This window comes from Cladophialophora immunda (genome assembly GCF_000835495.1).
Source record: "Cladophialophora immunda strain CBS 83496 unplaced genomic scaffold supercont1.7, whole genome shotgun sequence".
Taxonomy (NCBI): domain Eukaryota; kingdom Fungi; phylum Ascomycota; class Eurotiomycetes; order Chaetothyriales; family Herpotrichiellaceae; genus Cladophialophora; species Cladophialophora immunda.
The window spans coordinates 4,062,938-4,078,414 of record NW_015622547.1 but is presented as its reverse complement, the minus strand read 5'-3'; the positions used below and the strand labels follow the sequence as shown (position 1 = coordinate 4,078,414).

Sequence of the window (15,477 nt, the reverse complement as noted above, 5' to 3'; positions counted from 1 at the left end):
CAATTTGGGGAAATGGGGAGCGGTCGTCAACGCAGTAGCGTGTGCATGGCGTATTTTCTTGGACGTAATGGCTTGCATACCTATCACAAGTCCAAAAACAGTCACGAACATGAACTGGGCGAGGTAAGTGAAGCCATACCCGTAGACTCTTGATTCCCCGAAACATGAACTACCGTGTTTCTGATGAGTTGAACAGTGTCGTGATCGTTGGCATCACAGCATATGTTCTCATTGCTTGGTATTTGTGGCAACGCGATGTGTATACGGGTCCTAAAGTCAATGTTCAGCTCCAGAACACTATTCACCATGAAATCCTCCATCACCGAAGTCATGAGGAGCAGGCGGCCGTTGTTGGTGTCGAGCTGGACAAATCGAGCAAGGAATATGGCCAGAAGTCTGTCAAAGGTGATTGAGGATACTCAGAACTTTCGCTTTAGGGATAGAGAACCTTTCCTTCTAATGGTCTCTCTTTCCTTCCTAGAGGTCTGTCTGACCCCTCAAGCCCTCTCAATCACCTCATCCCGATATCTCCTCTCCCCCTGGAGATATCGCCATCGACATATGTGTTACGAACACGACCCCATAGGCAACCATGAGTACACCTATAAAAGAAGGAGAGTGTTACGAACAAAACTTCATTGGCAGCCAAGGGCCAGCCCCAGAAGGAAAAAACAACGCCGTTATATGTTGAACATGTAACGAGTCTCCCACATAAGCCCTTGAACTTCTATAGTTTCCTTCGTAGTCAACTTGGTTCGCCCAGTAGTCGAATTCCTCTGGTAATACGCTTTACGTAAAGATCTATATACTACCATTTTGGTTTTCCGTCTTAGCTATATCTATCCTACTACTATATTATTAAGTAAACAACCTCGGTTTTGCTCGTTGACACCTCACGTGTTGTAAAGCGGCCAATAATATAATAAAGAATTCTTCGGGGGTGGCTTAGCCTTAAAGGGGTGAAGATGTATAGAGAGACACTAGCCTAAAGAAAGGATAAGTATGTCAAGACTAAATTTGTTCTGGGGGCTATTCTCTTGGATATCGTCTGGAGTTACAGATATGGTGGTAACTGTGCCCGCCACTCTGGGAGATCTTTCAGGACTTAGTAGACTCGAGTCAAGAGGCTCAGATACTGATCATCTCGATGCAAACAATACACTGACCGAATCACGCGATTTCATGATGTGCTAAGGCAACGCTTGCCTCCTGGTCGTTGCTAGCAAAAATGTTATTTGTCAATGCGTGACGCACTAGCGAGTCACTCGACCCATCATGCGAATGTGGGTCGACCTCGATCTCGTCGTCTTGTACGGCGGCCGGATGGCTCAACAACGCTGCCCACATCCGGTCAAGGCTGTACGCAGTCTAGAACAGCTTCTACTTGTGTTCACCTGTGGCTGGTTCTGAGAGATGAGTACCTGTTCTACTCAGACGCAGACCTGTCACGATCACCGAGCGCATCGCCATTCTGGCAAACATATAGGCACTATGGTGGCGATTGACCTCCAATGAACAGAAATACTGAGTTACGAATGTTAACAGGTGACAGAAGGCTCCCCGTCGCTGGAGTTAACTATGAGAAGTAGTAGAATCTCAGCGTGATTTGTCTCAGGGCGTTCCCCATGTGACCGAGGATTTTAGACGCTTTGGCGCAGCTTGCCATGCTCGGACAGGCTTGAACCCCCGAATTTCTCACGTAGAGTCCTCCAATGGCAAACGGTGCCCAATACTTAGAACTCGGAGGACCGTGGTCCAGATTCAGGGTCGACAACGTCATGGTCCAGAGTCCCCATCACCGTATCCTGGCCGACAATGTAGTAGCGGCGATTGGTGGATTTCAACGATGCCTCGGCGAGGAAACTCGCTCGAGAAAGACTCCACCAGGGCCAGCTAATGTTTCGTTGGTGGTATAGCTTAGGCGCAAAATATGATGGCACGGGTGTTTGCGGATCCGATGATTTGACGAAACTGAGTCGTGAATGCTCGTCTGCCGCTTCACCAATAAGGATGGGAGACTGAGAAATCAGTTTGTTGTCGTCAAACCAAGGAGTGTTATCCAAGGAGGAATTCATCTCGCGGTTTTCATGCTCAGTAGTTACCGGCGAGGTGTTGGAGACGGAGAATGTTGGATGATAGGCTATCTTGTGCCTCTTGATCTAATCGCACAAACCACCAATGAAGCCAAAGAGCTTTAGTCCTTCTTGCGGTAGTCAAGGTTGGCTTCGGCCGAACTCACCGACCTTTCAATCACTTTGGATATGTGAAAACGGTTCTTGTATCGGCTTCTTGTAGTTCTGACATGGCTATACCCCCGAGCACTTGACTTTCATTGCACGGCAACCGAGGTACCTGCATTCTACGCTCACAGTTGTAAGCATCCCGCCTTCTCTTCCCAGGAATAAGTTCACACCCAGTAATCACGCTGTGACTTTCCGTTAGAGTAATCCAGGCATCTAGTTGATGCATGCCAAAACTGGAGACAATGGCTGCACAGAGCAGGGGAGGGGAATGGGAAGAGGGAGCGAGGGAAGGGCAACCCCAGGCGACGGTCACACGACTTTTCCAGCGACTTAACGGACCAAAAGTGCCCCAAACTCACCCCTTAAGCGATCCCTAGGTGTCCATTTGGGTAGTCGGCGAAGATGTTGGATCACCAATTTCTGATTGGGTGTTTAGCTATTACGGCCGCGACGGCTCCTCCGCGCCCTTCAGGCTTGTCGTCCATTTCTGGCTAACTCGGTCAACGCTGACAACCAACCGTGACAAACGAACAGGATAATGACAATGGAACGCTTTCAACCTTCATCTTGGCCGAGGGATACACCTGGCAAACCGAAGACGAGGTATCTAAAGTTGCTCGCCTGCTCTGACACAAAATTGTTAAGTCGACTTATTGAAAGACAGCAATATTGCCACTGGCATAATACAACATCGCCGAAGGTACGATAACACATTGGGGTTATGGAGACTATAATCACTTTAGCATTGGGGATTACGAAACGGAACACATTCTCAGAAACCATAATATTAAAATTGAATTTTGAGGGTTCTGGCCATTGAAATCCACTTCTAGACTATGACATTCGGACTCTAAGCACCTTAAATTGTGAGCGGATATATAAAACCGGGCTCAGGTTCATTACCAAGACTGGGACACTCCAGACCCTCCAAGTCATCACCCGCGAGACCACACACCTCGATCTTTATTTGACTCTTAGTTTCGACCCTACGGCACTCGCGATTTTGTACACCCAAAGCCCTAGCCTCGATATGGGATCAACCGGAGCTGAAGCTAGCGGCCCTACCGCCTTCATCGATGTTGACACTTTAAGAACGAGATTTGTTCAGGCGATGTCGTCGATGTACCGAAAAGAAGTCCCTCTGTACGGCGATCTGATTGAGATCGTGCGACGTATCAATACCCACGTGCTTCAGAGCGGCTCTCTCAGTGAGGGAGATGTTGATTCGGCAGCCTTCAGGACAGACCCTGACAGATTGTTACTTGAGCGACACGGTGCCATCCGTCTCGGTACCCCGTTCGAGCTTCGGACGGTACGGAGGATGTTCAATATTTTGGGGATGCACCCCGTCGGATATTATGATTTATCGGTATGTGGCTTGCCTATGCATGCCACATGCTTTCGACCCACAGAAGTCTCAAGCCTTGACCGCAATGCCTTCCGCGTCTTCACCACTCTGTTACGGCCCGAGCTGCTGGAATCAGAGAAGACACGTCTGCTCTCGCTTTCCCTGCTCAACAAGAGAAATATCTTTCCCGATAGGCTTCTCGAACTCCTAGACACTGCTGACGCCCAAGGAGGCAGAGTCACAGAGGACCAAGCAATTGTCTTTCTGTCAGAAGGGTTGGAGCCGTTCAGCTGGCAGTCGGTCGCAGCAGCCACGTTGGATGAATATCAATTGTTGAAATCTCAACATCCTATCTTGGCGGACATTGCCTCCTTCCAGAGCGCTCATATTAATCACCTCACGCCCCGAACACTCGACATCTCCGCCGTTCAGTTGGCAATGAAGACGGCTGGCATAAGGACCAAGGCACGCATTGAAGGCCCACCTTTGCGAAAATGTCCCATTCTGTTGCGGCAGACGAGTTTTCTTGCTCTGGAAGAGCCTGTCAAGTTCAGGCAGGCAGACCCAGATGCACAGATAGCTTGCAACGGGGATCCAATCTTGATCGAGGGCAGCCACGCAGCTCGCTTCGGTGAGATCGAGCAGAGGGGTGCTGCTGTGACTCGGAAAGGTCAGGCGCTCTATGACAGGCTTTTGCGTGAAAGCATGGAAAAGACTGCTGGCGCAGATCCCCAAAAAGCTGATGAGATAACTGCAGAGATATTCGAGGCTTATCCTGATACGTGGGCAGAACTTAGGGAGCAGAACTTGATTTACTGCGAGTTCCAGCGACAGAGTAACGGTGACCCAGTCCGTCATCAATCTAACAGGCAAAAAAGGCCACCGTTGTTGCAGCAGTTGATCACGGATAAGGTCGTGGAGGTTCTTCCTGTGATATACGAAGACTTCCTCCCCTTCTCTGCTGCCGGTATTTTTCAATCAAACCTCCGGGCGAAGAATGAAGGGGATAACTCATCAGATTTCAAGCAGTCTTCTCCAGACCTGAAAGGATTCGAAGATTCGCTGGGAAGCCAAGTATTGGACCACTATGCACTGTACTTCCGGGTGCAACAGCGGAGTTTGGAGACGCTCGCTATTGACTTGGGCTTGACGGTGGCCGAGCTGATGGAAACCGATTCGTGCAATCATGGTGTATAGAACGCCCAAGGTTATCCGCTTTTTTCATTGGAGCCTTCTTCTGCAGGCTGGTTGAAATGATCTAGACCTTGCCCAAAAGCTGACCGAACCTGTCTGATCAGTTCCAGGTATGGGCGTGGAATAGAATAAGTTCTTGCCGCTAATCTATTGAGTGGGTCGACTGTCTATCCCATGGTTGGTCTATATATTAACAGCATCTAACTTATTCAAAAGTCGCTGCCTCATTGTGACATCCAGCTCACCGATGGTCATCTGTATATACATATCGAACAAATTGTATGAGCGGGATGCGTCCTCTTGTGTGGATGGCCTCTCTCGGTAGTATTGCATGGTTGGCGGGAATGGCCCGAGCTAGCTCCAGCGACTTTTATCCTTAACCATATAGAGGTCGAGAACTCAAAAATATATTTGCTAGTCCAATTATTGCGAAGCTCTTTGTGGATTCTATTGATTCTGTGAGTATGGTGTTATCAAGCATAATATCATTATCTATGTGCGAATGATAACTTCTTTTGGAATCCATCGTCCTACGAAAAGGGTTTGAATATTTGATACCCATTCGCCGCAATCTCTTGCAAATACTTCCTGAACGGCCCGATCCCTCCTAACCAAACCAAGACTGAAGGTGTCTTGCCAGGCACATTCTTACCCAATATCCAGTTATCGAGCTTAGGGAAGAGGGTGGCGTTGGCTGCCGAGTCACACTTCCGGACCCATGCGTCCACCGCTGACGGCAATACCTCGATCACGGGCCCGCGCGAGGTGATTGCAGCGACAGCGCCGTTTGCTGAGTTGCTAGCGTGCTCTTTGTTACTCTTCTCGGCCTGCTGTATAACGTCGATAACGAATTCGATCTGAGCTTCGAGGACGGGAGGGCCGTTGCCAAAGGGACTGCTGGGACCGAAGAGCATAAACATATTGGGAAAGTCGGGTACAAAGATCCCTAGAAGTGACGTTGGACTCCCGTTCTTATCCCAGTGTTCCTTTAGACTTTTACCACCACGTCCCTTGATAGTGGTCCGGGTCCAGTTTCCGTCCACGGCGTCGAAGCCAGTGGCGAAGATGAGGACATCCAGATCGTGGTGTGTGCCATCCTGCATGAGGATGCCTTTATCAGTGATGGCCTTTACTGGATTCTCTGACAAGAGAACGATATCAACGTTCGGCCTGTTGAACTGTTCAAAGTATCCACTGTCGCAGATCGGGCGACGGGCAAAAATTTCGGTCGGAGTTAGCTTCCTCGCTTTCTCTGGGTCTTTGACAGTCTCTTTGATCTTCTTGCGGAGGAATTTGCAGGCTTCCTCGTTCGCCTCCTCAGAGATAATAATGTCGCTAAATGTTCCAAACATGAAGCGGAAGCCGTTGCCCTTTTGCCACGCGTCTTCGAAGATTCGTTCTCTCTCCTCTGGAGACACACTCATAGTCAAGCGCGTGCTTTCTGGAAGGCCAACACCCATAGCACTATTGCGCACACATTCCCAGATCTCGTCGTACCGAGTGTTGATATCGGCTCGTTCTTCTTTGGTCAAGGGCCCATTGCCGCTGGGGACACTATATTGCGGCCGTCTTTGGAAAGAGGTGAGGGACTTCACCTCTGGACCAAGAGCGGTAATCACTTGGACGCCAGTCGATCCGTTTCCTATCACGCCGACGCGTTTATCCGTGAAGTCATGAGTCTGTGGCCATTTTCTAGGAGAGAAGATAGAAATCAGACTTTCAGTTGACAAGGTGGGTCATAAAGGGAGATATGAGGCTTACCCAGTATGATACATTTCTCCCTTGAACGATTCTAAGCCGGGAATGTCTGGATAATTGATTCTGGATAGGATACCTAAAGCTGTGACTAAGTAGCGAACAGTGTAGATATCTCCAGTCGAGGTCTGGACTACCCAATGATTGCCGTCCTCGTAGTACTGGGCGCGTTTAAGCTCGGTGTTGAACTGCATGTGCTTGCGTAGATCGTGGCGCTCGACCACATGCTGCAGATATTTCAGCACTTCTGGCTGATGGACATAGTGATTCTTCCAGGGGTATGTCGTCAGGTCCTCCTTGTCCCAGCTATATCGATAGACTGAGATTGACGTTGTATCAGTTTTGTGCGCCCTTGGAAAAGATTATGGTTACGGGTTGGCCCAAACATACCCATTGAATAAGAGTCTGACATGGCTCCAGGATACTGATTCCACCACCACGTACCCCCTACGTCCTCTGCCATGTCAATGAGCTTCGTGCTGAGCCCAAGCCTGACAAGTCTGTAAAGTTGGTAGATGCCCCCGAAGCCAGCGCCTACCACCAGGGCTTCGAGATGTGATTGTTTCATAGTGGCACGTGGTGACTTGTGCATAGACACTTAGTGGCTCGTTGAGTGCAGTCCTTGACACTCTGCCCGAGGGCTGAGATAACACATTATATATACCATATGTTCACAGCATGAATCGTTCAATATCTTTGAATACCCTTTCTGTTCTAGTATGCCAATTCTGGTTAAGCTACCGCGACAAGGCTCCCCCGGGGGGGGGGGGGGGTGGTTCCGTACCCCCCAGTCCTCCCGCCCGCATAATCAAGGTTAACGTGAGCTAGAAACCGGACATAAAGTATAAACCTCCAGAGGAGACCAAAGCCGCCTATTTCGACCAGTAGGCCGCCGCTGCGGTCAGATGTAGCCTAAGCTGATCGTATGAAATGTCACACTATTGCGAGACCAGTAGCTAGCCAGGAAGAGAACGGTCAGAAAAGCCTTAGTAATTAACCCTTCAAGTACATATCTGTACCTTTTCGAGAAGAGAATTAGTCGGAGAATGACACTTGACATACTCAAGGTCATGGACAGTCAGAGATAGTTGACTAACTCGAGAATGTCTGTGCGTACCATACTGTGCACTATATTCCGTATAATATCAACCCCTGGGGTTCGTCTAGCCTTTCCCAAACGATCTCACAGCCGCCAGTTTTATGGGACTGTGTTCCAATATTCAGCCTCGCCACTTAGCTTTACCCACCTACTGACCTCCATGCTATTTGAATTGTGACGTCCGTTCCTCGTTCTTGCCCCCGGACTGTAACGAAAGAGACAGCGCCAAGTCTCAGCACACCACCGTGACCGCGGTCGTAACTACGACTTATGGCTTCGGCGTGGCTGATCTTTGGCCATTTTGAATCATATTATCAATCAAAGGATCCGCAGGATATCGGAAGCGAAGAGCTCCAGATTCCGGAAGCGGCGAGTTTAAGATTTCGGAAGCGGAAACCGCTGTGGCCTCCTCAATCCTTCAAAGCTGACGTTGATATGTGTCGCTTCCGTGAACCATTCGCAAGTTGGCCGTCGTAGATGTCGAGTGTCATTTCCCATAATCAACTCGAGCTTGAATGTCGCCATGGCATCTTGTCGGTACATCTGATGAACTACCGTTGCAGCTTTTGCCACAAACGGTGTGAAATACTTGCAGGCCTCAGCGGCGACCATGGCACCCGTCATCATCTCCGCTTAATCTAGAGGGTCGGCGCACCAATATTCTCCCGGCCTACCCTGACCCAGAGACAGCAAAGGCTCACCCAATCGTGGCCAACTTCATCTGAAGGCCCCTATGCGGATCTGCTCCGAATCGTATTTTTGCTGTACAATCCCCGCTTAAGATGACTTTGTGGGGTTTTCCCCTCATTCTCCAGGCTACTAATTTCTTGTGCTTGCACACGCTGCTTATCTCTACTATACGCAGTCCAGCTGGTCTGCGAATAAATGACAGAAAAACTACCTATATGAGTGTTGGCCGCTTTTCGCAGGGCTTGCTATTCGATTTAGAGAGCTGCATCATCATCATCATCATCATCATCATCATCATCATCATCATCGTCCAAATACCAAAATGAATCGAGAAGACAAAAGAGTCCGAAATCGCCTGTCGCAGAAAGCATTTCGAGCGCGACAGGCAATGCGGATCAAAGAATTGGAGCAGAGACTCGAAAGTCGCCCGGGCTCGGAAAGCGAGCGTGTTTCAAAACTGGAGGAGTGCAACAAACTTCTGCGGGAGCGGCTGTTTGACAATCACAAGAAGATGGAAAGCCTACAGGTCTCTCTCCAGGCTCTTATCGACTCTACGGCCAAATACCTTGATTTGATGGTAAGCCACAGGGACAGCAAAACGTGGAAGATGGGCCAGCGACGGCATAAAAATTCTCCCTTTGTCCGCGACTGACCAATTTGCATCACAGATTAATGAGGATACTTCTTCTTCCCTGGAGGACATCTCAACCTCAAACAATGCATCTTCACCAACGCCACAAGATCGCATGTTCCACTATCATGAGCCTGCCGCCATGAGCGCAGTGCAATGCCCAACGACTGCGGAAAACTTTGCATGCCAGAACCTGTTCGACCTAGACCACGGCTTCGCCCAGACCCATGAGATCGATACAGATTGGCTTAACAACTCGGTATACTTCAATGGAAGTTTCCTCGAGTCTCGGCAAGACTCAGATATTTCCGCTAATCAACAGGCGAGTGGACCGTCGAATACAAGAGATCAACTTCAAACTTCACTCGTGCTTCCCAGTGGGAAGGCTACGATTCCGAAGCAGAATCCCTTGAACGACCCTCTCTCTCAGCTTCCTCTATCCTTCACCATAGCGCAATTCTCCCCGACGTCTTATGCTGGCACGTCTCAAAGCGGCCCTATCCTGTTCACTTCCCCGCAAGGCCAGCTGCACGCCACTAGTTCAATGCTGTCAAACCATATCAATTCAATGGAGTTTTTCCTCAAATTGAACATGTCAAATTTTCGCCTGCCAACCAATCGAGGGGCTCCCTCGCATCTTGATGGGTGAGTGATGAGATTATAATCTCATCTCCAGGCAACAGACGCCAGAGCTGACCCATGCCTCAAGTAGTCATCTAACAGCCGCAGTATCGCTGATATTTTCGACTTTCGTAACCATGTCGTGGCAAACCATGACAGCCTGGCACGCCTATTTAAGAGTGCAGCCTGATCTGACTGGCCTCATGGAATGGCGGGTCAATCCTAACCCAGACACCCTTTCTAAGATACCACCCTATTACCGGCCAACACAGTTGCAACTTTCGGTCAACTACCCTGCGGTAATCGACTGGATGCCGTGGCCATCAATCCGTGATGCACTCATAACTTACCATTCCGCGAATCCAAGATTGGATGATCTCATTTTCGAGATAGCGTCTAGTTACGTTATGGAGATAGACTTGTCTAAGTTGGTGGCAGGCTTTCCACCAACGCCGGGTTATGTCTCTGTCTGGGACTTAGTGCAGGCGATCTCCCCTGAAACTATATGTGCCGCTTTACCGGCTCTTGCGAGTTGCTCGGAGTGGGAGTGTTCGATACACGACGGTGCGTCCGCTAACAAGGCTTGGAATGAGTCTCGTGACGAGACCAACGAGCCAACAACACTCGAAAGCTCACTTCCTGCCTCCAGCACAAGGGCTCTGTTCGAATCAAAGGGGCTCGCCTTCCAGGCTTTCAAGCTGTTGGGAATGGACAATGGACCCCATCAATACAAGCTAGGACCCGCTTTCTTTGCAAGGCACCCCGAACTCTACGAGCCCAGTGCGAACATCATGGCCGCCGGCGTGTTTCTCCATCCTGGTCGTCGCTGGTCGCTGGCACATCCCCAACCGTTAGATAACAGCATCTTGGCTCGATACAGAGAAGTGACATCGTGGACGTTGAATCCACACCCGCGGTCCTGTCCCCAAACAGACACGGCTTGGCTAGGATAATTCATATCCATACTTCTTGGACATCAACAAAATTCATGAACATCTCGAGGGATCTCGCCAAATGTGGGGGCTCATGGAAGCTAAACCATACAAGGTGTGGAATCCAAAGGGTGGAATTGATGTTTTGTGATAGGCACGCTATCAGGAAGCCAGTCTGCACGTACCTGGTATCTGTAAAAGAATTCTCCTAACCTTTGTTCAGCATCGTTAGTGGGCATTCCCCCATTCGTGACTCGGAAGTGTACAAGTTCTTGCAGAGGACAGTGTCATATATATCCAAAGGAGTCCAGACGTTGCTAGACCCTACCAATTTAAGAGAACCTTAAGTTGAGTCCTTTTCTGTGTCCTGGTATACGGGTCATGCTCATATGTACTCATGCAGTCGAGCGCTTTGTCCCGGAAGCGAGACCTATGGGCCTCCGAACTCTTGGTCATCATTCAAAGTACCACACGGGGAGGAGTGGACAACTGTTGAATGTCTGTCTGTCTTGAAAACTAGAAGCTATCGTAGTGGCAAACAGCCTCGACGGGCTCCTGAGCAAGCAATCTTGCAATAGGAACCGGTCGCATACGAAGCTCGGTTGACAGACCGTTTCGTTTCTGACAGATTAATTGAATTGCCCTCGATTTTCGGCTGCGGCCCCGGATCCTAAAATGATCCGACTCAATTCAAGCTCGAGATACTTCCCGTATAAGTTTGATTAATGAAGGGATGCCAAAGAAGTTTAATCTCACAGTGTCTGTTGAGGTGGCAGCACAGTCAGTTAGGTCACTAGCCAAGCATTTAGTAATGAAAGCATGACTGAATACTTGTGGGTCTTTCTATACCCCAGACCAAATAAGCGTCCCACCCTTATAGCTCCCCTATTCGTTTGGCATTTTATCCGGAGGAGCAAAATGCAAGTATCGGCGCCTTTGGGCCCTGAACGGCCAGGCTTCTATAGATAAAGGGCTACATCAGCAAGGACTCCGGTAAACCTCTGGAATATTAGAATACGCGACCACCGCCATCAGAACTCCAGGAGTTTCGTGTTAGCCAGAATGGATCATCGTCAGCAAACCAGTTTCCAGCGGCTCGAGCTCGAGCACGCCCAGCGCGATGCTGGCGCGCTAGAGGACATCGAAAATTCCAACGCCCTCACCACCGACCAGTCAGAGTTCTCCAGAGGCTATGTATTGAGAATGCTGGCCGCCATCGCCTCAATTGGGATGGGTACGAATGCTGCATACTGGGGCTTTAGTCCCCCTGCAGCAATTCTCACCTACATCAACGAGGATATTGGTTGGTTTAGGACAACGACCAAACGTGATGAATCTAATTCGGAGGCAGGACCTAGTGACAATGCGAGCCTATTTCCGATCATCTGGACACTTGCCTGTGGCATTTCTATCATTTTTTTCGGTCGTTTCTCCGACAAATTCGGCCGAAGATGATTCATGATCGGTGCCTCGCTGATTGGGTGTGTCGGGGGGATAATAGCCTGCCTGGCTCGGAATATGGATACACTTGTCGCCGCAAATGTGAGGGATTGCAACACGGTCAGTGATCGAAGTCTTGTACGTTGACTTTGGCAGGTTTTCCTTGGCCTTTCTGGCGGCGTCCACACCTGCTACGCCCTGACTGTGGGCGAGATTTGTCCAAACAAATTCAAGTTGGCGGGCAGTGCTTTTGTCACTATTCCGTGTATTCTGAGCACGGGCTTTGGCGCCTACATATGTGAGCTCCCCATGTTCTTCGACGATCTTGGCCCATGTTGATTCCTCGCAGCCTCGAGACTGGCCCACACAGGCGCTGGGTGGAGGTGGTGCTACTACTCGTATCTCATGATGATGAGCTGCGCAGCAATCATGCAGTATCACTTCTACAAGCCTCCATCGTTCAAACAGCTACATGGTGGGAGGCGGACACTCAAGGAAGAATTTCGGCGAATTGACTTTGTCGGCGGTTTTCTTCTCACCGCTGGACTCGTGATGTTCTTGCTGGGTATTTCATGGGGTGGTCAACCAATTCCTTGGACATCACCACGCATCCTGTGCCTCATTGTCATTGGCGCAGTGCTGATTGTTGCGTTTGTTTTTTGGGGTCAGACTCTTTTCCTGAAGAAACACAAAGCACGTGGAACTGACGGCTCTGAACAGAAATATATTCTACCACGCCGAATCCACTCGTCCCCATGTACTTCTTTCGAGATCTCAGAGGATTTACCTGTTTGGTAATCATCTGTTCGGTCTCTGGGGCCTCATATGTTGCGCCGACTGTCGTCTGGCCGTCGCGTGAGTATTTTCTTTTCACAGTGAGTTGCGCCTGACATTTTTGCTAACTGCCCCTCGTTTTACAGAAGTTGCGGCCGTGTACGGCGTCAGGACTACTAATTGGCAGGAAAACGCCTGGTTGAACACAACCGTTTCTTTTGGCATTATTGGTGGAATTTGGTTCTGGGGACCCATGGTTTCTGTGGTCAAACATGTTCGCATCCAATTACTCGTCCTGGCTACGATGACGTGTGCCTTCAACGGTGCCCTTGCATCCAGCAACCGGGATAACAAGCAACAGAGTGCAGCGTTTTCTTTCTTGGCCACACTGCCAGATGGTATCATGGAACTTATGCCGGTTGCGCTTGCACAAATGGACGCCAATGACGCTGACCTTGGGACTGTTTTTGGTATAATTAGAAACATGTCCTAGAAGTGAACCTTACACTGACATCTCACTAGGAATCGTTTTCCTTTTCAGGACAGTTTGTGGCAGCATATTCACCACAATTTATCTGGCCATCCTACAGAACAAACTCTTATTTGCGATTGCTCAGCGCGTTCCGGCCGCCGCTGAAGCTGCGGGATTGCCAGCTTCATCTCTAAAGGATGTCTTGACCGCTGCGAGTGTAGGGACGGCTGCTGCGTTGGACAAAGTCCCCGGGATGAACCCAGCCATTGCTACTCAGATAATGGACGCGCTAGTGGAGGCAAGAGTGTGGTCCTACAAGTTTATCTATCTTGCATCGATTCCCATCAATTTCTGCGCAGTGGTTGCTGCTTTCTTTATCAAGGACTACGATCCACTGCTCAGCTCGCATGTTCCACGGCAGATCTACGCACATGGTGAAGGCGTCAAAAAGTCTCAGGAAAAGGGGACTATCGACATCGAGGATAGCTCAGGAGAGCGGGATGGGGAGAAAAGTCAGACGGTGGAAATTGATGACGCGGCTGCTGCACCTGCCCATCCTGCGAGTGACATGCGTGAGACAAAGAATTGATCAACGCCCCAAGGTGGTCGGACTTTGGAAGAATGCGGGCCGCGGTGGATGGAAGATGTGTGTTTCGGGGTTGGGGGTCATTTGCAGGTATCCTGGACGCAATTTCGAGCACAAGCAATGTAGTGATTTCTCAAGTCTTCGCTTCAACTACAGACCCTGTAGATTAAAAGCGCTAATGAAAGGCCCAAACCATGTAAATGAAAGACAGAGTCCGTGCATGCGATTCAAGTAGAGTCGCTTGAATGGACCATCATGATACGGAGATTTTATCCTGCAATATCCCATACCTCGATTCCGACCTGAGGACTCCGGCAGGGTAGTGATTGAAGTTCATAGCCGGGACTTGCGCTCAACTCTCGCAGACGAGTACGGGTGACGAATATCGCGAACAGCACCAGCATGAGTCAGAGTTTTTTGAGACGGTACCTACAGAGACGGGACCAGCATGGTGGGAGACTTAACTCACAAGGGTTCGCTGCAAAGCTAACAGTCAGAAAAGTATGACCGCCAAGCAGGTATGATCCTTTTACAGAGTAGGCTTGGGGACCATGGGCTGGGCGTTATGGACTATTTACGAACCCCCTTCGCACATGCTCCAGAAGAAAAAGGCAGAGTAAGTCTAAAACCGGCAGCAAAGACAAATAAACATGGAACGCATCTCATTACAAGGCAAAGTGATCGCAGTGACAGGAGGGTCCTCAGGCATAGGTTTGGGCATCGTTCTGAAATTGCTCCTACTCAAAGCCAAGGTCGCTGTGGCAGATCTGTCGCCAAAGCCACAAGAACTCGACGGCAATCCCGATGTTCTGTTCACAATGGTCGATGTGACTTCTCGACAGCAGGTTCACGACTGGATCCAGGAGATCGTGGGCCGATTCGGGAGGTTGGACGGCATGTGTGCCAACGCGGGAATCTGTCCAATCGAGGTCGGCGTCGCCAGCGACCAGATCTATCGCTCGATCATGGATGTTTGCGTCTCAGGCGTGTGGAATTGTGGCACGGAAGCGTATTGGCAGTTTCAGAAACAAGGAGGCGGTGGTGCAATTGTCAATACCGCCAGCGCCGCGGGTTTACGAGGGGTAAGAAATATGGCTGTGTACTGCAGTGCTAAGCACGCAGTAGTGGGCATGACCAGAAGCTGGGCGTTGGATTGGGCTCCGGTGAGCATCAGGGTGAATGCACTTGCTCCAGGTACGATCGCTTTTTCATTTCCATTTTCATGGACACTACCGCTCGTTTAGCGGTATTGATGATACGGAAAAGCTGATGCCTCATCTCCTCAGGACTCACCGAATCAGCAATCACGCGGGGACTAATTGATAACCATGGTGATGTCGCAAAAGCCATGATGGCCAGTGTCCCCATGGGAAGGATGGGCACACCCGCCGAGATGGCTGACAGTGTGGTATTTCTTCTCGGTGACACCGCTTCGAATATCACAGGGACTGTTCTTAGCTGCGATGGGGGGATGATAAGCTGAACTGGTGGTGTGAGGAGTCAGAAGGGTCGCCACAGCAGAGATGACCGCGGAGGGATCTGCTATCGGCTTGAGCGGATCCTCGTAAGTTTCTTTGCAGTACTTTGCAGTTCAGGGAGTCAGGTAAAATGGTCATCGAACTCTCGGTAGTAGATATCCAATAAACTTCTAACTTTCAATGAGTTCCCTTCCTTATTTGGTTCAAGTAGGGT

The 15,477-nt window shown here is 49.8% G+C and overlaps 3 protein-coding genes across 3 annotated transcripts; 2 read left to right on the top strand and 1 right to left on the bottom strand.

The window, feature by feature from the left end:
* Nucleotides 1–1,733: 1,733 nt before the first annotated feature.
* On the bottom strand, nt 1,734–2,075 carry PV07_12087 (uncharacterized protein; the record flags this gene model as incomplete). Its single annotated transcript, XM_016399580.1, has 1 exon — nt 1,734–2,075. The coding sequence occupies one exon, from the start codon at nt 2,073–2,075 to the stop codon at nt 1,734–1,736; it is 342 nt and encodes a 113-aa protein (XP_016244142.1).
* Nucleotides 2,076–11,575: 9,500 nt separating this feature from the next.
* Nucleotides 11,576–11,968, top strand: PV07_12086 (uncharacterized protein; the record flags this gene model as incomplete). The annotated part of the gene is made up of 2 exons (XM_016399579.1): nt 11,576–11,816; nt 11,865–11,968. The coding sequence occupies 2 exons, from the start codon at nt 11,576–11,578 to the stop codon at nt 11,966–11,968; spliced, it is 345 nt and encodes a 114-aa protein (XP_016244141.1).
* Nucleotides 11,969–12,031: 63 nt separating this feature from the next.
* Nucleotides 12,032–13,788, top strand: PV07_12085 (uncharacterized protein; the record flags this gene model as incomplete). The annotated part of the gene is made up of 6 exons (XM_016399578.1): nt 12,032–12,055; nt 12,110–12,251; nt 12,303–12,617; nt 12,674–12,808; nt 12,874–13,197; nt 13,250–13,788. The coding sequence occupies 6 exons, from the start codon at nt 12,032–12,034 to the stop codon at nt 13,786–13,788; spliced, it is 1,479 nt and encodes a 492-aa protein (XP_016244140.1).
* Between the last annotated feature and the right edge of the window lie 1,689 nt (nt 13,789–15,477).